The 26,099-nt window shown below is 50.4% G+C and overlaps 1 protein-coding gene across 1 annotated transcript; it reads right to left on the bottom strand.

Moving 5' to 3' along the window:
• Positions 1-1,352: 1,352 nt before the first annotated feature.
• Positions 1,353-26,099, bottom strand: LOC110471571 (cilia- and flagella-associated protein 45). Its single transcript, XM_077789294.1, has 20 exons — positions 26,069-26,099; positions 24,478-24,675; positions 23,987-24,008; positions 12,505-12,717; positions 10,128-10,285; positions 9,739-10,038; positions 9,571-9,657; positions 9,194-9,215; positions 9,028-9,107; positions 7,853-7,986; positions 4,541-4,668; positions 4,094-4,235; positions 3,566-3,736; positions 3,239-3,417; positions 2,975-3,104; positions 2,595-2,741; positions 2,354-2,467; positions 1,958-2,151; positions 1,581-1,805; positions 1,353-1,410 (listed from the first exon to the last, which is right to left on the bottom strand). Exons 1-20 carry the CDS (start codon positions 26,097-26,099, stop codon positions 1,353-1,355), a joined length of 2,733 nt encoding a protein of 910 aa, XP_077645420.1.

Here is a 26,099-nt window from a genome sequence, read left to right as displayed (position 1 = left end):
GCACATCTTTGCAAAGTACTTTACAAAATTTCAAGGGGCAAATTTGCTACCATTTCCTGAGTCATATATTGCTACAAATGAGTAAGACCACTGAGTTATCCCTAAAACCCCTGAACAGCCAGACACATTTAAAGGGAATTACTGTATTCACTCATGGATCTGGGAAAATGGGAAGGGCCATTTTAGCATGGAAGGAGATGATTGGCAAATATTGGAAGGACAAGAGAATGGGTCATGTCAATTAGTAGAACTGCATGCTGTAACCGTGGCTTTTCACACACTCCTTTGAATATAATTACTGACTCTGCATATGTTGTAGATATAACACAAAAAATGGATTAGAGCTCTATTAAAGGAAGTTAACAACACAAAGTTATTTGGCTTGCTAAAAACCTTGTGGCACACTATTCAAGCCAGACCTTGCCCTGATTATATCCTCCATATTAGAAGTCATACAAATCTCCCAGGTTTTTTTACAGAGAGCAATGCATGAGCAGACCACCTGGCTGGCCCTGCCTGGACAGCACCACATCCAGATATGCTGGCTCAGGCACAGGCATCACATGCCTTATTCCACCAAGGCATTTGAGCCCTTCTAGTCTGGCAATGTCCAGAACCAACTGGACAGTCCAGGCAATGTGTTCGTTTGCTCAATTACTTCTGTTTCCACTGCAGTGATTCCAAAAGCCCATCGATATCCCTTTGGGTCTCTGAAGCACCTGCTCCCGAGGTAGTCAATGCCCAGGATCCATGGGGCATCTGCGCCACTTACAATGGGGTGTTTCTGCCAGTCCTTTCCAGTCAGGGAATATGTGTAAAAGTGCATAAAGCTGATGCAATATCAGGGGTATAAAAGAAAGAGCTGCCATTTTGTGCACAAGTCTCTGGCATTTTGCCACGCTCCCAGCACTGTCCCTTTTGCTGATTTTTTTGTTCTCAGTAAAACTTCTCAAACTCATTCCCACTTGGGGCCTGGGTTGTTTATGACAGGTGGTCTGCCAGAGTGATCACCCACTTCTTTTGTTAATTCACTCACCTGCCATCCATCCCAGTGGCATCACTCCCTCCTTCTTCCAGCATCTTTCAGATGCCAAAGGGAAAAATTCACTAACAAGCCTAAACCCATATTACAACCCCGGCGTGGGACAGGTGGGACAAGGAACCTCAAGGCTTCTCCAGCCCTGGGGGCAGCTCGTCCCAAACATCCCTGACATCAAGAAAGGATAGAAAACACCATCTTCTCAGAAACATTGTTTATTGGAAAATCTAGTCAATGCAAATGGAACCCCAAAACCATGGGGAATTGGCGCTGGTTCCTGGTGGGTCTGGGCCTAGGAGGGGATTGCGCTGGTTCAGCTGTCGGCTTTGTGCTCCACCTGGGCACAGTACTTTTCAGGCATTCCAGTGGCTCTGCAGAGGAAAGAATCCATCAGGGTCCCGATGGATCTGAGACCATGGCCCCACAGTAGGTCCCGTTTGCTGAGGATACCGAGGGAGCTGGGAGGTGGCCCAGGCTGGGACACCAGGAAGGACTCGGAGGGCCCCAGGAGCCCAGGCAAGCAGCACTGGCAGCCCCTGACCTGAACTCCTGCAGCTTCTGCTGCCTGAACTGGGCGAGGCGCTGGCTGCGCTGCCGGACCTCCTGCTGCTGCTGCCGGCCCTCGGCAATGAGGGCCGCCCGCTCCCGCTGCCGCTGCTGCTGCAGCTCCTGGATCTGCTGCCGGAGATATTCAGCATGGGCACGCTGCCGGAGCTCTCTTTGCTCCCACTCCAGCTTCTCCCGCTCCAGCTGCTCCTGATGGGCCCTGCAGGAGAGCGGGCTGGCTCAGGGACCCTGCCACAGCCCCCCACACCTGGCACAGCACCTGGGCTGGCACCGGAGTCTCCAGAGCCACTAGCTGGGACTAGGAGCCACCTGGCCGCTGCCTCAGCCATCCCTCAGTCCTGTGTGCCTCACCTGAGCACCTTCTGGAATTCCTGGCGGTCCTGCTCCACCTGCATGGCCAGGTACTGCTCCTTCTGGGCCACCTGCTCCAGCCGGTCCTGCTTCAGCTGCTGCTCCAGCTCAGCCTTCTTCCGTGCCTTCTCCAGCTCCCGCCGCCGCCATTCCCGGTCTGCGACCTCTTGGTTCCTCTTGGCCCTCAGAGCATCCTGCCCAAATAGGGGACAGTGCTGGGCTCCCCTCAGGGGCAGCTATGGAAGCCCTTGGCCGTGGCTTCGGCTCTGCCAGCACCGCTCCAGGACATGCCCTGGCTCCAGGGGCTGGTCCTGCAGACCCCCCACATCCAGGGGTGCTGGGGTGATGACAGGGACAGTGGCAGGGGAGCACGTCACCTGTGCCTGGGCCACTCACCTGCTCTGCCTGCCAGTCCTGGGCCCGCTGCTGTGTGACCCTGAGCTGGGCCAGCTCCTTTTCCTTCTCCAGGCGCAGTTGTTGCTGCTTTGCCTCCAAGGCAGCCTTGCGCTCCTATGGGGGACAGATACCCGGGATGGGACAGAGTCCCAGATTGTGGGACAGAACCCTGGGATGAGACAGAGCCCCAGGACAGCTCCTGCAGCCCCTGCCCACCCCACCAGGAGCCCGCTGCTCTTACAGCCTTCTGCCGCTGCTGCTTCAGCACTTGCTCGTCCTCCAGCCTGTCCTGTTCCCACTGTTGATCCTTCAGCCTCTGGCTCTCCACGTTGAAACGTTTAATATCTGCATGGATTTGCTTTAATCGCTCCTGTTTCTGCTCCCAGGCCTGGAAATGCCATGCAGGGTTAGAGACCACCAAGCTGAGTGGTCCTTCCTCCTCCTCACTCAGGGCAGGCAGGCTTTGGGCCACCTCCCTGGGATGTCACAATGTCCCCAAGGGACGAGAGCTCTGACCCTGCTGGCTGCTGTCCCTACTCCCTTTGTGCGGCTGATCCAGCTCTGCCAATATCTTTCCAGCCGGTGGAAACTTCACTGCACCTCCCTCTTCTCTGCTCCCACCTTCCGATCCTCCCTCTTCATCTGCTCCAGTCGCTCCAGCTGCCTCTGGCCCTCCTGGTACAGCTCCTCAGCCCTCAATGCCTGCTCCTCTGCCCTCTGCTCCATCTGTTTCACAATGTCATGCCGGGCTCTGGGAATATGAGAGCAGAAGGGTTTCCTCTGGCTCCATCCTGCTCCCCATCATGGGAACGCTGGCATGGATAGGGCTGGTGTGGTTGGAATGGGCCAGATGCCTCCATGGGGAAGAGGGAGCCTTCTGCCCACCTTATCAGCTCCTGCTTCCTCTGGCGCTCCAGCTCCTCCTGGACCTCCATGCCCTTCTCCCGCTCCATTTCCATCATTTTGTCCAGGCGCTTCTCCTCCTCCACCAGTTCCTTGTGGATCATCTGCTTCTCCAGGACTTGTTTGTCCCGGATCATGTTGCACTTGGCATTGAGGAACAGCTGCGGGGACAAGAGGGGTCTGTGGCTTGGAGCTGCACTGGGATACAGGGAGCAGGGAGGGCCAGGGAAGGAGAGGAAGAGCCTGGGAGCACGAGGAGCAGGGAAGGCTCAGGCAGTGCCAGGTGACAGCGGGGAGCACTGGCCCTACCGCGTTCAGTTCCCGCACGTCTTCCTCCTGCTCCAACCTCATCCTTGCTGCCCGCTGCAGCAGCTTCTTCTCCTCCTGCTGCAGCACCTCCTCCACATCTCTCCGATGGTCCCTCTTGTCTTCCAGTTCTGCCTTTCTCTGCTCCTCAATCTGGGCCTTTTTCAGGGCTTCCTGCAGGGACAGACAGCACTGCCCAATCCTGGACACCTTCTCAAGGGCCCACAGGGGTCACACTTCAGGTGCTGCATTCCCAGCACTGAGTGGGGACATGTTGGGCTCATGCGCCCCTGGCACAGCCATGGGCACCCCTCCCCACACCTCTGGGCAGATATCCTGTGCCTTTGGAAGGCTGGCAGTGCTGGGCATAATTTCAGGGATGCTGCCCAGCTCTCAGTGGAGCCCTGAGCCCTGCAGCCTCCCCTATGCCCCAAAATGTGGTGGACAGAGGGAGGGTCCCTTGCAGGAGCCACCACCCCTCAAACCCAGCTGTGGAGAAGGAAAAGGGGAAGCAGGAAGGGAAATGCCTACGAAAGCTGCCTCCTGTCTGGCTCTCAGGGTCTTCAGCCTGTCCCAGTGCTCCACCTCAGTCGGGGCTCGAGCTGATTCCTTGATCCTCTCGTATTCCTTTTCTCCAACGATGAGAGATGGTTTGGGCCTCTCTTGGGGAATGCTGGGGAGCCCAGGGAGAGAGCTCAGTGGCATGGAGATGCCAACAGCTCCCTGTGCTCCCTGAGCTGCCCAGCCACCAAGCCAGCCCAGATCAATTTGGGAAGTGTTGGGGAAGCCGTGGGGACCTGGCTGTCTTGTTTTGGGGTGAGGCAGGAAGGGAAAGTGTGGTGAAAGTGGCACCAGGCTGGGATGCAGGGGGCAGCATCCCTGGGGGTGGCCAGGGCACACTGCCAATCCCAGAGATTTTGGAATGCTGCACTGACACCCATACCCCCAAAACCCCTCAGGGCTTGGGCAATGGCTTACACAAGGCTCCGGATAAGGTCCCTGGTGATGATTCTGGTGCTCTTTGGTTTGTATCTGATGGAGGACTGCAATTCAGGCTGTTTGGGCATATCCTGAAGGATCACAATGGGGCTGCTGTAGCCCGTGACCTGTGGGAAAGGACAATGTGAGGGATATGAAATCCCCACACTCAGTGCTCCTTGGACACCGACTGATCCTGGGAGGAGCTCTGGACCCTGGGTCAAGACATACCCTTGGGTCATGGACCGAAGGTGCCAGAGGGGTTGGGGGTCAGGGGGAAATGGGGACAGACCTTGGGAAGGAGGGACTGAAATCCTGGTGGGTGAAGCTGCTGATGGCAGGGAAGGAGGGACCCCCGGGAGGAGTTTTCCAGACAGAGGGGCTGAGATTCTGAGCCGGCAGTTGCAGCTGCCATGGCGCTGTCACAGAGCGTGGGAGGTATGACGATGTCCTGGAGCCAACATCCCAATGTGATGGGACTGACGGTTAGCATGTGTCTAAACCGATTGTGACAGCATGCCCAAAGCCACCATCGCGACATGTTGGGACTGAATGTTGCCATGGCAGTGCCCCCAGCAGCTTCCAGGACTCACTGCATGTCCTGGAGCAGATGGGGGATGGGGGACAGGGGGAGTTGGTATGGAGCTGGGAAGGGCAAATCCAAGGGAAGGCAGAGATGAAATTGTGGCAGCCAAGAGAAGCTTGAGTGTTATAGATACATAGTATAATATTGGCTTTTTCCAAATATTACAATGGATTTTATATGTGTGGTGTTAACTTTGTTATAAAGATATAATTTTTATTTCTGTTGTTAATTGAGCTTAGACATACTAGTGAAATACCTGATAAAAGCATGTTTGTGTTAAAATGCCTGCTGGGGTGGGGTAACATCCAATGAACATAGGATAAGGACTCCCGCTGCAGATTTGCCAACTATCAGCACTCACTGTCTGAAGACAGTGTGGATGGACATGGACCAAGGTCAAAAAACTGGAGGTGATAGGAATGGACTAAAACCACAACCAACAAATACACATGCTCTAAAAAGGCAGATCCAAGGAGGAAATATGTTAAATAGTTCATGGAACATGTAAACTAGTTAGGGAAAAGTTTACTATGCATAAGGGTCAGTGACTATACAACAGGCTGGTGTAAGGGAAAAGGTATTTAAGAGGTATCCCCAAAGGTGACAGTGCGCTCTTGGCTGAGTGTCAAGATGCACCCGGCCGTAATAACCTTTACTCTATGGTCCTTGTGTCCTATTGTCCTTTCTTCAATTTTTAAAATTTTCACAGGAGTGTGAACATGTTTTTCCTACTGAGGCTGGGAGACGAACAGCCCTGCAGGGAGGAAGGAGTGGCACAAGGGGCTCCAGAGATTCCCCCACAGCCCATGGGGGTCCCTGGGGAGCAGAGACCCACCTGCAGCCCTGCAGGAGCCCCCAGCTGAGCAGGTGATGCCCAAAGGGGGCTGTGAGCCCATGGGAAGCCCCTGCTGGAGCAGTTCCCGAGGCACTGAGCCCAGTCAAGGAAGGGCCCCAGCCTGGAGCAGCTGGGGCAGAGCTGCAATCCATGGGAAAGTCTCCCACTGCAGAAATCCCTGGAGAAGGGTCTCCCATGGAAGGCAGGGACCCCACGTTGGTAGAGCAGGGCAAGGACTGTGACTGCTCTGGCTGAGCAGCAGCAGAAACATCCTGTGCTGAACTGCCCAGGGCCCCTGTTCCCACCTCCCTGTGCCAATGGAGGGAGGAGGGAGAGCCCAGGAAGGAGTTTGGGGTGGGAGAAAGGTGTTTTGAAGGGTTTATTTAACTTTTCCTTAGCCTGCTCTGATTTTGTCACCAATAAATTCAATTCATATTGCTAATTCTGAGCCTGTGTTTCCTGTGATGATGAGTGATCCTTCCTGGTCCTTGTCTCAACCCAGGAATATTTTGTTCAATTTTCTCTCCCCATCCAGCTACCATGGGCAGTGAGAGAGAGGCTGTGGTGGGTGTGGAGCATCCGGCCACTGTTCACGCAGAGCAAAGCAGGAAGAAGGAGGAGGGTACAGGTCAGGTTGTTGAGCAGAGTGTTGTGGAAATTGGAGTAGTTTTGTGATTCTCTCAGACCCTTGGGGACAGGGACAAAATTATCAATTTCAGTATTTCTGGACTGGCTCCCTCTCAGCTGCCCCTGCAGGGGGGGTTTCCAGCCAGCCCTGCCCTAAAAACCATCCAAGGCCCTCACAGAGCCATTGCTTGGACTCCCTTTGGGTTTTGTGCTTCTTGCAGGGCTGACCAAACCACAGCCAGGCCATTTCCCCCACAGAATTCTCACCTCTAAAGCTGCCAGAATCAAAGCCAAGGGGGCTGGGGGGACCCTCAGGTCCAGGCTGCCACCTGGGGCTGGCCAGAGCAGGGCTGGCCAGTGGCCACCCCCTGTGCAGTGGGGCTGGGCCATGGCTGGGCCCCAGCTGTGACATGATTATTCTCCTGCACGGTGGGGGTGTAGAGGCAAAGATCTCTGAAGCTTGCTCTTGGGGAGAGAGGTTTATTGGAGGATTCAGGAATGCCCGAGCCTCGTGCTCTCAGGCGTAGCACGTGGCTGGGCTTAGAAGGACGGGAGAGGGGAGAGAGAAACAGAGGGTTTAGAAGAGGGGAAGCCCCAGGGCGGGGAGGAAGTCCAAGAGAGGAGGAGAGGGCCAAGAGGCTGCATGGCCCCTCGGAGCCCCCTTTTCAGGGGCTCCTAGGTGGGCTGGGACAAGGCATGGGCCAATGGGGTTACAGACTCTGATGCTTCTGGGGCAGGTACAGGGGTGTGGGATGAGCCACAATCTTTTGGGGGGTAGGATGGAACAGTCCATTTCACTCCAGGATTCATCCAAGGGTAGAAGTGACATTCGGCTAGCTAAGATAACAATCATATCTATCTATCCTCTGCAACACCCAGCCTTGGACTGACAGGGGTGTCCAGGATGTGCCACCCCTGGGACAGGCACCCAGGCAGGATTTAATGAACTGCTACCAACATCCTGACCCACAGGCTGTCAGGTTGTATTCTGATTCAGTCGGTGTTTAAATAACTGCTTTTTATTTTTATTTTTATTTATTTTTATTTTCATTTTCATTTTCATTTTCATTTTCATTTTCATTTTTATTTTTATTTTTATTTTTATTTTTATTTTTATTTTTATTTTTATTTTTATTTTTATTTTTATGAGAAACAACTGCTCACTTAAAAATTTTAACAGGTTTATTAAACCTTAGCAAAAATACAACAAAATTACTAAATAAGGAAAAACAGGCCTGGGAACCCCCCCCCGGTGGCTGCCTACCATGTGGCTCATCTTCAAGATGGGTTCTTTGCCTTTTATACCTCTGCGGGTTGCATCAGCCAACCCTGGCCCCTCCCAAAGTCTGTCGGTCAACTCTTCTTTGCCGTTTATCGGTGGACTCTGCTTTCTCGCAACTTGATTGGAAGGTCAGGTGTTGTCATGCTGTGCTCCCCCCACTAGCAACAAGCTCTTCCATTATCAACTGCCCCTTGCATGTTGCAAGGGCAGCATGTACATACCTTCCTTTTACCTGTCCTAAATAACTCAGTGGCAACAATACAGAGGGGGGGGGGGGGGGGGCGGAAAGGGAACTATGGGGAGAACAGAGGACATCTAATCAACAATATAGTTACAATAATGTAACAATACATCAATAAAGCTTCTCTTAATATTCATCACTTAATTGCAAGAGCAAATAATTTCATTATTCATCTATAACAATTTTTAAAATTTATTTTTATTTTTTTAATTTTTTCCTAATAAAGGACTGTTATCCCTACTCCCATATCTTTACTTGAGAGTTCCTTAATTCCAAAATTATCATAATTCAGAGGGATGGGGGTTATATTTTCCATTCAATAGAAGTGCCTACCTATCTTAAAAGCCACCTGTCTTTTCAAACCAAGACAGAGCCCCAAAAATCCTGTAAATCCCACACTAATCTGCTCAACAACCTGATCGGGACCTTCCTCCTCCCTGAATTGAACAGGAGCTAAACAAACAAAAACCATTTCCCCTTCGTTCATCAAAAAGCTGCATTTTCGGTCCCATGAGAGGGACAGGGGTGCTGAGCCCTCTGGTACTGGGGAAAGGAATGGGGAGCCCCTGGGGGTGCTGGGAGCACAGGAATGGGGAGCTCTGGGCAGCCCCATATGGGACTCCCCCCATTCATGTCCACCCCCCAGCACGGTGGGCACCCACAGGAACTGGAGGGTGGACACACATGGAGGGTGCCCTCGCACATGGACCTCCAGTGCCCCCAGTGCTCCCCAATGTCACAGCATGTTCTCGTAGATGTCATCAGGGTCCTGCTGTTGCCCGTGGGGTCCTGGCAGCTCCGTGTTGGTCACCTGGGGGGATGTGGCACAGGGAGCACTGCAAGACACCAGTTGGAGGAACCTGGGTGGGAGGTGACACCCATGGGTGACATGTCCCTGTCTGCCCCCCGTACTCACCCCCTGCCTTCTTGGTTTTTATGACCTGGCTGTACAGCACTGCCCCTGCCTCTGAGGGGGCCAAGGCCTCTGGGGGGGCCCTGCAGGGATAAGGGGTTGTGTGTGGGGGTGGGGAGGGTCACAGCAAGTGTAAAATGGGGGATCAGACATGGAGCCCCGCACTCACCTTTCCTGCTGCTTCCTGAGGGCTGCAAAAGAAAGGGAGAGGGGTGGCTGTGGAATCCTCCTGAACACTCTTGAGACCTCTGACTGTCCCTGGCAGCCTCGAGCATCCCTGAAGCCCCCAAAAAGCCTTGAATCACCTCTTGAACCCCCCAAGCTCCCAGACTCCCCCAAACCACTGATAGAACCCCCAGCTTCCCTGGAAAACCCTGCAGGACCTCCCCAAATCCCCCAGGACACCCAGATGACATCTCTGGGATTCAGCTTCAACCAAGTAAGGAAATATTGGTGCCACCCTATGGCTCCTGTACTCTGGGGGGGGGGGGGGGGGGGGCTTCAGCTCTATCCCTAGGACCCCCATTCTCCCTCATTGTCACCCACCCAGGTGGTGCCACCAGTGACATCCCCCGAAGAGAGCCACAAGCAGGACCAGGATCAGGAGGGACCTGCTGACCCCTGCAGCCACTGCTGGGGACAGAGAGGGACACATCAGGGTCACCCTGAAGTGTAAGGATCCTGTATGCCCCGTGTGACCCTCTCTGAGCCCACCTGTGCCCTGTTCCTGTGTTGTCACCTCCAGGGCCAGCTCTGGGCTGGGTGCCCGGAACATGTGGTGCTCATCCTGTCCCAGCTGGTTGGTGGCCATGCACTGGTAGGTGCCTGAATGTCCCACATCGATGTCCCTGAGCTCCAGGAGGGGACTCTGGGCCACCTCCTGCCCATTGTGCAGCCAGGTGAAGGTGACAGGGGCTGAGCCCACCTGCACCGAGCAGCGCAGGGTCAGGGGATCACCTGCGCGCACCTGGTGTGCCAGGGGACCGGGGGTGATGGTGGCATTGGCCACAGGCACTGCGGGGACACAGACAGGGCTGGCACATGGTGAGGTGGGATGGGAGTGCTGTGGGTGGGGTTACCCTCTGCCCAAGGGTTCCTCTCACCCAAGATGGTGACATTCAGGGGGACACTCTTGGCCACGCTGTCCCCACACTGGTTACAGCCGCTGCCCTTGACCCCAACGTGCTGCAGATCCAGGCGGGGGCCAGTGTCGAGCGGTGCCCCCAAGCCCCCCACAGGTACCAGGAGAAGGACAGGGAACCTGTCACCACAGTCACCATGAGCGCAGCACCAGGCAGTCCCAAAGTGCCACCTGCCCCCCAGTGGGCTGTGCCAACAGAGATATCCCCAAGGGTGGAACCCCTGCAGGATGGGGAGACACCAGGGGTCAGTGAGGGACTCAGAGGGTGGTTGGGGAGGGGCAGGGAGAGCCCAGAGAGGGAGAGGGTTGTAGAGCTGGGGGAGGGGGGGGGTGAGGGGAGGGGGTGCAAGGAAGGATGGGGACTTCAGTGAGGGGACATCTGGAGAGGGAGATGGGGTGACCCCAGTGAGGGTATAGGAACAAAGGGAACGGATGGTGGGACTTGGGGATCGTGGAGGAACCTCAGAGAGGGGTAGGCTTGACTCAGATATGGGTGAAGGGAACCAGTGAGGGATGGAGTGGACCTGGGCACTAATGGAGGCAATTCCAGCAGGCTGTGGGAGTTCCCTGTGCCCATGTCCACACTCACTGCACACTGTGACGCAGAGCCAGGCGCTGCTCTTCCACACAGCTTCCCCCTCAGAGCACACTTTGCAGCTGTAATTCCCTGAGTGGGAGACCCCCACAGTGGGCACCAGCAGCTGTGGGGACCCCTGCAGGCCCCACACCACCTGCCCGTCCCAGTAGAACATGTGCAGGAGGGGGGCTCGGGGCCGCAGGGGATGGGGGTGCTGAGGCAACTGAGAGTCAGGGGGGACCCCTTGGTGGGCTCAAGGGGACCCTCCAGCACTGGCATAGTGAAGAGCTCTGGGAAGGAGAGGGGAGGGGGATTTGTGAACCCAAGTGCCTGGGGAGAGGCTGTGGGGGTGGCAGCTGTGGGCTGCTCACTGTGCACTGTCACCGGTGCGGACTCTTCCCATCCCCATGATACCCTGGATTTCACCTGGCCCTTGCATCTGTAGCAGCGGCTGTGGTGCAGCTGCAGATGGGACAGGGACAGCACGGTCCCATCATGGAGCTACCGCAGTTTCTTCTCCTCATAGTAGAAGGACACTGAGCTGACCGAGTGTCTCGATCCACTTATAGTGGGGTGTCGTGATGGTTCGTTAGCCAATCCCAAAGTGCAAAAGACAAACAGCATGGGACCATCAGTTTAATCACAACAAATGCACCTTTATTACGGACCAAAACAATAAATGCAACAGTGGGGTCAGAAAAGAACTAAAAAGGAGAGAGAGAGAGAGAGAAGAGGGCGTGGGAATAGCTACCAACACAGGCGAGGTCCTCACTGGTCCGGAAGATGGGGATCTGTCTTGTTGTGTTAGGGAGAGTCTCCAAAGTCCTACCCAACCCAGGGGTCCAGTTATAGTCCGCAGAGGGAAAAAGGGGGGAACATACAGAACAATGAGAGTCTATTGAAATTGCTGTGGGGGGAACAGGTGAATCTACAGAAAATCATCCAGGCAGAACAAACACAATGAAGAATAAGTCCATTGAAGTTACTGGAGAGGAGCAGGTCATGTCAATTGTGGTTATACCACCATTTTCTCCTATTCCCTGTGGTAGGGGTCTCAGTCTCAGTCCTCGGGGAGAGGGTTCTTGATCTCTGTCTGTCACGGTGGTAACAAAGCAGATGAGGGGTCTTCAGTGAGAGACCACCAGTTCATTTGGCTTAAAGGTGAAGAGTGAAGCAGGAATTGCAGCAGGCCGCCCTGTGCTGGGTCCACGCTGAGTCTTCGCCAAGTCCTTGCCAACTCCTTGCCAAGTTCTTGCTGGGCCTTGTTCGGAACAGCTGGCGTGACAGTACAGCGGCTGTACCTGCATGTTGCCTTCTCCAAGCCAGAACTGCAGTGGGGGAAGGGAGTTCCTTCTCATGGCAATCGGCAGGCAAAATGAGCAAGGGTCTTCAGATGGCATCTTACACCGAGTTGTCCTGCCAGCGCCGGCAGTGCAGTGTCACCGTGTTGTCCTCCAGCAGCGCCTACGCCTGCACCTACAGCACCAATGGGGCTGTGGAACACAGAGGACCTGTCACACCTGGGGACCTGGAGGGTCCCAATGCCACCACAACACCCATACTGGGTCACACCCAGTGCACCAGGGATCCCCAATTCCACAAACAGGGTCCTCTGGCACTGGGAGTCTCTGGGATGTGCCCATGTGCAGGGGATGGGCTCTGGTCACACCAGGAGATGGCCCATGGAGCAGACCCCACCCAGAGCCTTGGGGAAACCGCGGGTGCCAGGCTGGGGATATTCAGAACTCCCTCACCATCTCACACAGGGCTGAGCCCATTGCTGAGTCTGTCGCACGTGCAGGTGTGTCTCTCAGTGACGGTAACATGCTCACGTTCCTGCTCTCCCCAGCACTGCCATTCCTTGTACCAGGTGGTTGCATCGGCCATCCCCGAGCCCTGGCAGGTCAGTGTCACTGGGTTCACAGCACCATCAACATCCAGGGGGGCTCCACAAGGAGCTGGGTGGTCTGGGCACCTGTGGGTGACAGGGGACACCAGCCTGCCAGGGCCAACAAAGGGCTGGGTACAGCGGGGCAGGAACATGACATCTGCCGAGGAGTCACCAGTGAGGTCAAGGGTCTTGGCCTTGGAAGGGAGAAGGGACAGGGCTGGGTGGGGGTGGCACTGTGGAGACAGCAGCACACAGGGACATGGATTGTAGGGGCTCTTCCCAAACTGTCCCCATGGGGATGTTGGTGTGGCACAGATGTCTTGATGGGGACTCTGTGCTTGGCACAGGTCACTCCCAAGAGCCCCAGAGCCTCTGTCCCCATGGCCTGGGACATCTACCTGGTGCTTCTCCCCTTGTCCCTGTCCTGGCATCCCTGTGTCACTGTCCCTGTCCCCACAACTGCCCCAACCCCACAATGCCTCTCCCCACATTCCTGTCCCTCCAGCCCTGTACCGCCTGTCCTGTCCCCACAGTCACCCCATGACCCTGGTCACCTCCTGCACTGGCACTGCTGGCACTGGGGACCTCATGGCACCCCACAGCCCCCCTGTGCCCCCTCCCCACCAGGGCCCATCCCTGGGCTGTCAGGCCCGTGCCCGGGGCACTCACCCCACAGGAGCAGCGCCACCTTCCCAGCCATCCCGGTGTCCCCAGCCATGTGGACTGGCTGTCCCTGGCTGCTGTGGCCACCGCTCCCCTGGATGGTGGCTCTTTGGATGAAGGGGAAGGAAGCGAGGTCACGTCTCATCCCCACGTGTAGGTGGCCCATGGTTATGGGTATTCTCAGTTCAGTCAGAGAGAAAGGAGAGGTTTCTGCCAGGCTAGGGCCTGGGAAAGAGTTGCAAAGGAATGTAAATAATTATCTCTCTTGTTGTTCACATTATTTGTAGATATGTTTTGCCACTGTGCATCATTCAGAGCACACCAATGGTCTGAGATGTTTTTACTTTAAGACCAACGAAATTAATCTGCATGATGCTCTTTATAAAAAGAGCGATGTATTTGAAATAAATCAGTTGAGATCACTTCATATGGCCTTCTGACTGCAGTTCTTTCATTCCCGCCATGCCTCAACTGTGACACTTGGTGGGGGCAGGGTGGCCACAAGCTGGGGACAGACTGTGGGTAGGATGGGGACAGGCTGGGGACAAGGTTGTCCCTGGATCAGTGGGACATGGGCTTCCCAGAAGTGGGCTGCTTTTTGGGTTTTGGAGAGCCAGGGATGGATGTCCAGGAGAATGGGGTCCCTGTGGAATGGGGGTCTTGAGGAGGCGGAGTCACCAGGGGTGGGGGGGCCATGTGAATGGGGGTCACCAAGGCTGGGGGCATTCACAGATGCTCATTTCCTGGGCAGGCATCACGTGGGGGTCCTAGGTAACTCTGCCCTTGACTTTTTCCTCTCTTTCTCTTTCTTCCTTATTTTCCTCACTTTTGTGCCATGTCCCTTTACCACCAGTTCCCAGCTCAGCAAACCTGAGGAGCACCTAAGCAGGGAATCGGTTGGGGGGAGTGGGAAAATGGGGTGTGGGGGGGGCAGGGAAGGGTGAAGAGTCTGTTGGGGATGGGGGTGTACAGCTGTGCCCCCTAAACACTTTCACTCTCATGCAGCAGAAGGAAGTTTATTGGGTTTTGGAAGAAATTCTGTTCCAGGCTTCTCCATTCCTGCTCATCATGCAGGATTTGAACCAGAAAGAGCAGCTCGGAAATGGAGCCCCATGCAGGAAGGAGCCCCAAACTCCTGCTCCTTGAAGCCAGTGGCCATCCAAGGCTGGAGCCCAGCCATGGCCCAGCCCCACTGCACAGGGGTGGCCACTGGCCAGCCCTGCTCTGGCCAGCCCCAGGTGGCAGCCTGGACCTGAGGGTCCCCCCAGCCCCCTTGGCTTTGATTCTGGCAGCTTTAGAGCTGCTGCAGAGGTGAGAATTCTGAGGGCGAAGTGGCCTGGCTGTGGTTTGGTCAGCCCTGCAAGAAGCACAAAACCCAAAGGGAGCCCAAGTAGTGGCTCTGTGAGGGCCTTGGATGGTTTTTAGGGCAGGGCTGGCTGGAAACCCCCCTGCAGGGGCAGCTGAGAGGGAACCAGTCCAGAAATACAGAAATTGATAATTTTGTCTCTGTCCCCAAGGGTCTGAGAGAACCACAAAACTACTACAAATCCCACAACACTCTGCTCAACAACCTGACCTGGACCCTCCTCCTTCTTCCTGCCTTGCCACATGCCCTGTACCCACCATATGCCGCTCTCTCACTGCCTATGGTACCTGAATGGGGAGAGAAAATTGAACAAAGGGCTCTTGGGTTGAGACAAGGACCAGCAGAGATCACTCATCAAATCCTATCACAGGTAAAACAGCCTTGGAATTAGAGATATTAAACAAATTTATTGCTCATAAAATCAGAGCAGGATAAGGAGAAGTCAAATAAAACCTTTAATACACCTTCGCCCTGTTATAAATAATTATGTCGTCATTGGCTTTCACTATTATATTGGCTTTTCCAAATTATTTTGATAAACTACTGTTTGTAATCACGTCTTAATTTCCTTTTAAACACTCCAATTTGTCAACCTTTTTACCCTAATCCCTATGTAGAATATATATTTTACCATGACAAATATATTATAGTTTAGAGTCTTGCAAAATATCACAATAGAGACTATGTGCTCTGTATTATAACATTAACTGTTGCAGAAGAAGCTAATGCTTTCATTTGTGTAACTAAATGATAACTTTGAGAATAACTCAGATAATTTTATGAAATAGTGTCCTGATTTAGGGTAATTCTGGGAGAAAAATCTCTAAAGGGGCTTTGTCTAGAAAAACAAATTCAAGTGGGCCCTCCCCCAGCTGGTTCGGGAGAAAGATTGACTTGAAGAAAAGTGGAAAAAACTATATAATAGGCAAAGCATTCACCAGTACAAAAACTGAACAGTATTAAACAATAAAACTTCTTGCCGCTCCGAAAAAGATAATAACCTCAGAAAAGTCCCTTTTGTGGGCTTTAGTTCTGCTTACTGAGTCTCTTATCAGTCCCTCTGGCACTGGAAATGCCATGGCCCAGGTCTGGCCCCATGGGCTACAGAAGTGAGCTCCCAGTGCTCTTCTTGGTGTTCAGTCCAGAGCAGGTTTAAACAGGTCCAAAGAAAAAGAAAACCCACAGTCTGTGGAACATCTGTGCCTCAGCTAGCTAAAAACTAACTAAAAGCAAAGGAGAGCTCTGTCCCGTTGTCTGTCTGTCTGCAAACAACACAGTCCAGGAGGAGGATGCAGGGGAGCAAGTGACATTTCTGGTAACACTCCACGCTTCTTCTCTCCCCACTTCGCTCTTGGTACCAGTTTTAAATGTGCAAATCTTATTATCCAGCATAGACAGAACAGACAACTGGGGATACAAGCATCATATAGTTAACCTTGGACATTCCACCCCTTATCCTCAAATGTTCTTCTTACTATTAAAACTAATATATATTCTAACTCTACAAACACATACATTGTACATATCCAGCTATACACAGATAATGGTAGTAATAGTCTGCAAATAGTGATTTATACAGAGCTCTTAGTTAACAATTAGATCTCCCTGAGGTACACATTGTGTTATCTTTCTATATTATCTACCATGTGTATCCTGGTCCTTGAGTAAAGACAACTCCACTAATGGGTTTGTTTGTACTTGAGGCAGAATTGATCTAAACAGTTTTCCTTCATAAAGCCTTGATATCTACCACTGGGACTTTGTTTCTGTCTACTGTATGCAGGGTCTTAGATTGGGCAGGGCCCACTTGGTTGGTAGAGCTTCGGTTGTTATCTAATCAGGTGTTTTTGTCAGATGCTGCTCCTAATTTTTGAAAGATCCCCCACCTAATACTTTCAAGGTGGTTTTTAATAGTCCATTGTACTTCAATTTCTTTGTAGTTGGTACATGGTAGGGGATATGATACATCCACTCAATGCCATATTCCCTTGTCCAAGTGTTGATAAGTCTGTTCTTGAAATGAGTCCCATTGTCTGACTCAGTCCTCTCAGGAGTACCATGCCTTTAGGGATTTGTTTTTCAAGGCCTAGGATAGTGTTATGGGCCCTACCATGAGGTACAGGGTAGGTCTCCAACCATCTAATGGTGGTTTCTACTATTATGAGCACATAGTGCTTACTTTGGTGTGATGAGGTACTGTGATGTAGTTAATCTGCCAGACCTCCCCATACTTATATTTGGACCACCGCCCACTATACCAGAGGGGTTTCAGTTGCTTGGTTTGTTTTATCAAAGCACGTCTCACAGTCATGAATAATCTGAGAAATATTGTTCATTATTAAATCCACTTCTTGGTCTTGTGTTTATTTATAGATAGTATCTTTATCACAGGTAGTATCTTTATCCTGATGACCTGAGGCACCATGAGCTCATTTAGTTAGGAATAACGTTCTCTTGTGTTGTAATCTAAGTTTATCTTTGATACCTTTATTCTTGCAGCCTGATCTACTTGTTGATTGTTTTCGTGTTCCTCATTGGTTCTATTCCTGGGGATATGGATATCTACATTATGAATTTTCACAGGTAGTTTCTTTATTCTGGTAGTGATGTTTTCTTACTCCTCACCAGTCTAAACTTGTTTTCTTCTATGATGATAATTAGCCTTTTTCCACTTTTCTAGACAACTTCACAGAGCATTGGTTACTACCCATGAATTAGTGTGGAGGTAGAGTTTTGGTCACTTCTTTTTTTTCAGTAACGTCTAGGGCCACTTTATTGACTTTAAATTCAGCACGTTGAACTTGATTCACCTTTTTTTTCGGTACTTTGTGTAACCTGTTGCGTGGGGTTCCATATGGTTGCTTTCTACTTCCGGTTCATCCTTACAATGCAGTAAGATCTATTAGTAAAAAGAGGGTAGTGCGTTTCTCTTGCTGGCAGTTGGTTATATGGTAGAGCTTTTTTAGCACATGTTATTTGTTCTTGTTCCTCTTTGTTAGTGAGATTAAAGTTTTTATCTTCTGGACAGTTTGTAATTATCTCCAAAATCTTAGGGTGATTTAGTCTTCTAATACAGGTGCACTGTGTGGTGAGGGTAATCTATTTGTTCTATGTGGTATTGGTGATATGGTGGATAGAGGGAACCTTTGTTCTGAATATGCACCCCAGCACCAGTAGCTGAGGTGCTAGGAGGAGTTGTGTTTCAGTGCTGATCATCTCTGAGGCAGTTTGGACTCCTTCATAGACTGCTAAAATTTCCTTTTCTGTTGGAGAGTAGTTGGTTTCAGACCTTTGGTAGTTTTGATTTCAAAATCTTAGTGGTTGGTTGTCGCTGTAGGACACGTGAAAGCACGACGCGAGCCACCTGCTGCTTGCAAGGTAAAAAAGGCCCATTTATTATCTGACTCTGTCTTTTATACCTTCCCAAGGGTGACATTGGATTGGAGAGTGAATGGGCCACCTCTCCAAAGACATTGGACAAACCACCAGTACATCAAGTGTTCTCCACCCCCATAAAAGAATGTAAACAATATGTTGTTTACAGAAATTGTGTGGGAAAGTTCTCCAAAGGAATGTAAACTCAGAAGGCTTTAGGAAGTTTTAAGAATCAGGGTGACAGTTGGTCTTGAATTTCACTAGGTACTTTTTGCTAAAGGCTCCAGGATAGACTATGGCTCCTGGCTGCAGAGTTGAGTATGTTCTTCACATTTGGTCCTGTCCTGACTGGGTTAAGGGCTATTGTATAAGTGATCTTCTGTTTGATCTGGATAAAGGTTTGTTGCTGTTTAGGGCCCCACTGGAAAGTGTTTTTCTTGTGGGTGATTAGGTAAAGAGGGTTCATAATCTGGTTGTACTTGGGAAGTACAAAAGCCTATGGTGCTTAGAGAACGCTTGTGTTTCTTTCTTGTTGATTGGTGGAGACATTGTTGTGATCTTGTTGATGATATCAGTGGTAATCTGACACTACTAATCTTGTCATTTTACTCCCAGGAACTGGATCTCTTGAGCAGGTCCCTTGATTTTGCTCTTTCCAGGAGAATCTGGATGATATTTTTTCCTTTCTTAGGCACTTCTGCTGCCATGTTCTCCCACACAATGATGTCATCAATGTACTGCAGATGTTCTGGAGCTTCACCTTTTTCTAGTGCAGCTTGGATAAATTCATGGCAGATTGTGGGGCTGTGTTTCTACCCCTGAGGTAGTCACTTCCAGGTGTACTGCATGCCCCCCCCAGGTGAAAGTAAACTGAAGCCTGCATTCTGCTGCCAGAGGAAAGAGAAAAATGCATTAGTAATGTTAATAGTGCCATACCATTTTGCTGCCTTGGACTTTGTACTGGAGTTCTAACATATCTGGTACAGCAGCGCTCAGTGGTGGAGTTACTTCACTCAAGGTATGATAGTCTACAGGCAATCTTCATTCTCATTCAGATTTGTTCAGAGGCTAAATGGGGTTGTTAAAGGGTGAGTGGGTTTTGCTGACCACTCTTTGGTTTTTCAGCTCATGGAACATTTTGTAGATGGGGATCACAGCATCTTGAGTTGTTCTGTACTGTTGGGGGTGTACTGTTGAGGTGGTAATTTATATTCATTCTTCTTTTATCTTCAGGAGTCCTACTGCAGATGGGTTTTCTGATAGTCCAGGAAACTACAGGTGTTTAACTGCTTAATGTTTTCTGCCTCTACAGCCACTATCCTAAATGCTTACCTGAGTTCTTTTGGGTCTTTGAAATATCCACTTTGGAGGAAGTCTATGCCCAAAATGCATAGGGTTTCTGGGCCAGTTATAATAGAATGTTTCTTCCACTTATTTCCAGTCAGGCACACCTCAGCTTCTACTAAAGTCAAATCTTGTGATCCCCCTGTAACACCAGTAATAGAAATGGATTCTGTCTTTTTCTTGATGGGATTAGTATGTACTGTGCACCAGTGTTACTAAAGCCTCATATTTTTGTGGTTCTGATGTGTCAAGCCAACAAATCCACAGAGTCCAAAAAACAGGATTTTCCCTAGCCTCTCCCTAGTTAGAGGTAGGGCTCCTCTAAGCCTGGTGATCCTTCCTTCCCTGGGTATATGTTTTGGAGGTTCCCTCAAGGGGATTTGATATATCATCATCATCATCCATGATAGTTCGTTTACAGGCTACTGGAGTTGCTTCTTTTTTGATGGAACTTCCTCTCTGAGTCTTATTGTTTTCTAATTCAAGTACCCATCATGCCAGAGCAGCAGTAGATTTTCCATCCCATTTCTTCATGTTTTCTCCATAATCACACAGAAAGAACTACAGCTCAGGTCATGGGGTGTGCCTCCTCTCCCCATCTGTGGGACATCTATGTTTGGTACCAGAACCTCTGATTTGTATTGCCAAGATTTGGAGAAATCCCTCTTTCATCTCCTCCCTGAGTTTATTGTGATTCTCCTCTATCTTATCGTCTAGTTTCCGCAGACCTGTTTCTACAGATTCTTGCATGTGTTGGGCCGTGCACAGCATCTGCATATGGAGCTTCTTCGCCATATCAAACAGGGTTCCCTCAATGCTATCCCACTTTATTGTTAACAGAGCATATTCTTGTGGTCTAAGTCGTACAAATTTTCACCACATAACAGGTGTACATGATACTAAGTCTGGATTTACAGTTTTTAGGTCATCTGAGAAGACAATTTCTGTCACTGTCATTTTTCTCTAATGTTGAATCTCTTGTTCTATGGTATTCCACTGGGTTTGCTGCATATAGAGATTGTCTGTACACAGATATCTTTTTGCCACACTTCCCAGCACCCGAGCCCAGAGACTGTGAGGGTTAGCCCCTCTCATAATTCCTTGGTCGATAACTGGATCATGTGACAGGGATCCTAAATGCCTCACTTCGCTACCATCTAGAATTGTAGTCTCACTTGTAATATCCTTGACAGAGTAATCAACTAATTACAGATTTATTAGGTTGTTGAGTGTATTTCTTTCTTAGACCACAAAGGTCCTTCAGGGAAAAGGACTTAAGAGTGACTGCTGATTTTGTTCTTGGTTTTGAGGGTACTTCCCCCAGATCATCACCATCCACAGGTTGATTACTTTTAAATGTGTGTTTTCTGCCTGTCGTGGTAGGAGCAACAGCCATTGGTTGAGGCGCACTGTTTGGTTTAGTTGCTGGTTTAGGCGCTGGTTTAGGCTTGTTGTCTGCTTTAGCTACAACCTGAGCAGCTGGGGTGTTGGCTGCAGCCTGAGTGACTGGGATAGCTGCTGATTTACCTCCCTGCTCTCCTGCCTCTATCTGCTGTCCTACAGTAGCTAATAGTATGTGATAACCATAGGTCAAGGCCCAGCTTATTGTAATGATACTTTTCTCCTTAGAGTCATCATGGCACTTCTCTTCCAGGTATTTCCCCACCTCAACTGGGTTCTGAATTTGTTCATGTGGAAAATTCCAGGCTACAGGGTCAGAAAATTCCTTCAGGGTTTGGTCCATATCCTCCCATTTTCCACACCACTCAGGATTTTTCACACCTGGGTCTACTTCTGGGTTAGGGGTCTCATCAGCTCTTCTGGATATCTCAGCCCTAATTCTAGACCAACTGTAGACCATATAAAGGAAGCTTATCAAATTAAATACCAGGACAGTGCTAACTTTAACATTCAGGGGAAACTGAACACTCTTTAAAAATGGCATAACAGATTTAAAGAGGAAGAAGGAAAAGAAAGGCTGAAAAGCCTCATCCCCTGTTCCTCCTCTAACAAACTGGATGCAATTACTAATAAACTCCCAAAACATGCTACTGAAACAAGGACACTGGGCAGGACAAAGAAACCATAACCTATACTTATCTTGAACAGACTCCAGTACTATTGTAAACTCCCTGTAAATGATTATCACTGAGCCCATGTCTGAGATTGAAAGACAAGATGTTTTCTAGTACCATCTGTGTAGCAGTTGCCCTTTGGGCAGTTTTCCTTATCTCCTGTTAATGCCACATGACTCAGAAGTAACTCTCCAGGAGCCAGTTTTGTGATCAAAGACACACCTCATGACTCAGAATGACATCAGTCGATTGTGAGATGCTCCACCCAGGGTGGTGGAGCTAAGCCTAATTCCCACCTATATATATCCTGGGATTTCTAGACAGAAAAAGAGCTTTCCCACAAGTTTCCAAGAGGACATAGCTGGGGTTTTCCACTGGACTGAATACACTTGTTCTACAGGACCACTGTACAAACAGAAACCACATCTGCCACTCTAAGAGGACTGCAGTCACTCCAATTTGGACTGCTACCACACCGGCCAAGGGAGCGTCAAGTTGTATTCTGACTTTGTCGGTGGTCTTCCTTCTGAATTATTGCATGTATTTTGTCTCTATTCCTTTTTCCCAATAAATTATGTTTCTGACTTGGAGTCTCTCACTGGTTTTGCTTTCAAACCAGAAGAGCCCAGTACAATAGTTATTCTAATCCATGGTCTGCTGCTGTAAAAACTACGTGTTATGGACAATACTGGAGCTATTTCTGGATAAGAAAATAATCCTAGGGACTAGAAAGGTATTAAAACCTCAAAAAAGCCTAGAGACCAGAACCACATGAAGGCCTCCACCCTGAGAGACATTATGAATTCAAGCAACATGGCTACTGACTGCTTTATCTTAATATAGAGTAAGCACAACTAAAATGCAATCAGTACAGATTTTTTCCACTTTCTCAAGCCACACATTGGGTGCCAAAAAATTGTATTTGTCCTGGTTTAGGGTAATTTTAGGAGGAAAACCTCTAAGGGGGCTTCCTCTAGAAAAACAGATTTAAGCGGCCCCTCCCCCAACTGGTTTGGGAAAAATATTTCCTTCGAGAAAAGTAGAAAAAACTATTTATTTAACAGGCAATGCATTTACCAGTACAAAAACTGAACAGTATTAAAAAATAAAACTTCTTGTCACTCCAAAAGAGATAATAACCTCACAAAAGTCCCTTTTGTGGGCTTTAGTTCTGCTTACTGAGTCTCTTATCAGTCCCTCTGGCACTGGAAATGCCGTGGCCCAGGTCTGGCCCCATGGGCTACAGAAGTGAGCTCCCAGTGCTCTTCTTGGTGTTCAGTCCAGAGCAGGTTTAAACAGGTCCAAAGAAAAAGAAAACCCACAGTCCGTGGAACATCTGTGCCTCAGCTAGTTAAAAACTAACTAAAAGCAAAGGAGAGCTCTGTCCTGCTGTCTGTCTATCCACAGACAACACAGTCCAGGAGGAGGCAAGTGACGGTTCTTGTAACAAACTCCACGCTCCTTCTCTCCCCACTTTGCTCTTGGAACCAGTCTTAAATGTGCAAATCTTATTATCCAGCATAGACAGAACAGACAACTGGGGATACAAGTATCATATAGCCAACCCTGGGCATAGCTAATGTTGATTTCATGTACTGGTGGAGTATCTTATCTGTATGATAACACTGAAAAGAAGCAACTAAATAAACATCAAAAGAAAGGATGGAAAGAGGAATTTACCACTGACCCTTCAGTTATCAGGAACTGTCACACTACAGAATAGGAGGGCCTTGTGAGGACATAAAATATATAAACTTAATCTGCAGTATGGTATGTACTTTAAGAAAACGGATCAAGGGTCAAACCAAGCAATAGAATTCTCAGAACTTGTAAACTTGAAAGAATGTTTGAATATGTATAACCCTCTTGAGTATTTTCAATACAATGAACAGGTCTATAAGAATAACTGTAGTTAACCCATGGGTGTCTGGCAGTTGCCAAGCACCCAGCCCACTGTTTACTGTCCCTTTTATCCCTGATTAAACATTCACAAATTTTAAAGAGTGAGCCTTGTTTCTCACACAGTTTAATCAAAAACCTTCATTTTGGGTACAATAAGAGTGAAAAGGGTTTGTGTCCCACCCCAGCACTGGAAGGGGGAATGAGGAGCCCTGAGGGGTGCTCTGAAAATGAAGTAGACATCCCTGAGGGGAATCAATGCCCCCGAGTGCTGCCAGTGTCTCCCAGTGTCACAGCACACTCTTGAGGGTGTTACAGGGGGTCCCACTGTGCCTTGTAGGGTCCTGACACATCCATATTGGTCATTTGTGGATCCCGAGTTGGGGCAAGTCCAGGGGACACCTGTGGGGGAGATTCCAGTTGTGGGAACCAGGGTGGGAGGGTGACAGTTGTGGATGATGTGTCCCAGTCAACCTCGTACTCACCCCCTGCCCACTCAGTGCCCCTCACATGGGGGTCCAGCACCAGCCCCTCCTCTGGGGGAGTCCTGTGGGGTTAAGGGTGGGGGGGGGTTGGGTGGTATCTCGGGAGGGGGAAAAAGGGAATCCCCGCAAGAGCCCCCCCCACTCACCAGTCCTGGGGCTTCCTGGCAGCTGCAAGGAAAAGGGGAGGGGGTGATGGAGGGGACCCTGGGACCCCTGAACCTTCCTGGAACCTCGGCAGCTCCAACCAACCACAGGACCCCCAGATCCCCACTGCAGCCCTGATTCGCACCGGATCCCTGATCTCTGCTCTCACTCTGGGGGCTTCCTCTCACTCCAGGACCCCCATCCCCCCACATTGTCACCCACCCCGGCGGTGCCACCAGACACAGCCCCTAGTGACAGCCAGGAGCAGGAGCAGAAACAGGAGGGTCCTGCCGACATTCACAGCCACTGCTGGGGTCAGATGGGGACACACCAGGGTCATCCTGAACTATGGGGGTCATTAACAGCTTGGTGACTGCTTGTGAGCCCACCTGTGACTAAGGGTGAGCAAGGGGTCATCTCCAGGGTCAACTCTGGGCTGAGTGCCCGGAACACATGGTGTCTATCCTGTCCCAGCTGGTTGGTGGCCACGCACTGGTAGGTGCCTGAATGTCCCACTTTGATGTCCCCGAGATCCAGGAGGGGATCTGGGCCACCTCCTGCCCGTTGTGCAGCCAGGTGAAGGTGACAGGGGCTGAGCCCACCTGCACCAAGCAGCGCACGGTCACGGGGTCACCTGTGTGCACCTGGTGTGCCAGGGGACCGGGGGTGATGGTGGCATTGGCCGTGGGCACTGCAGAGACAGAGAGAGGGCTGGCACCTGGTGAGGTGGGATGGGGATGCTGTGGTTGGGGTAAACCCCAGCCTGAGGGTCCTTCTCACCCAGGACAGTGACAGTCAGGGGGAAACTCTTGGTCACACTGTCCCCATTGCTGACTCAGCACTGATACTGGCAACTGTCACAATGTGCCACAGCTCCAGGTAGGGGCCAATGCCCAGTGGTGCCCCCGAGCCCTCCCAGTGCCAGGAGAATGAGAGGGGACCTGTCCCTGCAGCCAGCACACAGCTCAGCACCAGGCTGTCCCCCAGTGCCACCTGTGCCCTGGGGGGCTGTGACCACAGTGACGCGCCTGCGAACGAGAGCCCTGCTGGGTGGACAGACCCCAGGGGACAGTGAGGGACTCAGAGGATGGTCGGAGACAGGCAGGGAAAGCCCAGTGAGGGAATGAAGGAGAGGGGCTGCAGAGACAGAAGTAGCTTGGAAAGGAACTCCAAGTAAGGATGGGGGGTTCAGGGAGGGGACACCTTGAGAGGGATGGGGATGACACCCGCTGGACAGGAAAGTAAATTAATATTCCATCTAAAATGTTAAGTGAGCTTGACACAGATGTAGATGACACCCATCATGCGGTTCTGCAAAACAGAGCTGCCACTAATTTCCTTCTTCTAGCACAAAGACATGGGTATGAAAAATTTGAAGACATGTGCTGCATGAATTTGGCTGACCACTTTCAATCAATTCACAGTTATCACAATTAAAAGACAACATGAAGGAACTTGTTATGGTAGACCTTCCGTTTGCTAATTGGCTCAATTTTTTAGGTTTTGCTAGTTGAGTCAAAGATTTAGTTCATTTTGCTATTGTATTTTTACTTATTACTATGATTAGTTTAGTCTCTATACTGTGTTTATTATAGTGTATGCAGAAGATAGTGCACTGTGCCTTCAAGTCAGCCTGGGTAGCTCTGAAAAAAAAGAGGGAATTGTTATAGAATTTCTGAGAGACAGAGAGCATGATTTATGTCTGGAGTGAGACTTGAGCTACCCACTCAGACTAGGCCCTGATAAGTGGCATTGATGGGGGCTCGAAGCCTTTGGTGCAATGAGAATTCAGTTGTGGCGCAGTTAGAAATTATGTTAAGGTAACTGCAAAGTAATGAGCTATCCGAGCATGAATTAGAGTAGAGCTGCAGTGTGAAATTTTGACCACCTTAAGGCAAAGGTAAACAATGTTAGCATGCCAATCAGAGTGCCTTTGTAAACTGTAAACTATAGGGAAGTGTATATGAACTGCCATCTTATCACAAATAGAGGGGAGAACGTTGCATTAATCATATTGGTTGGATGTGCGTTCTGTCCTGTCCAGCTCATCTGATTTTATGAGGTCCCTGGCTTTTCACCCTCACCCGCCTCATGGCCTCTGTGCCATATCCACAT

This window comes from Lonchura striata, chromosome 33 (assembly GCF_046129695.1).
Source record: "Lonchura striata isolate bLonStr1 chromosome 33, bLonStr1.mat, whole genome shotgun sequence".
Taxonomy (NCBI): Eukaryota; Metazoa; Chordata; class Aves; order Passeriformes; family Estrildidae; genus Lonchura; species Lonchura striata.
This window is presented reverse-complemented; position numbering and strand designations above follow the sequence as displayed.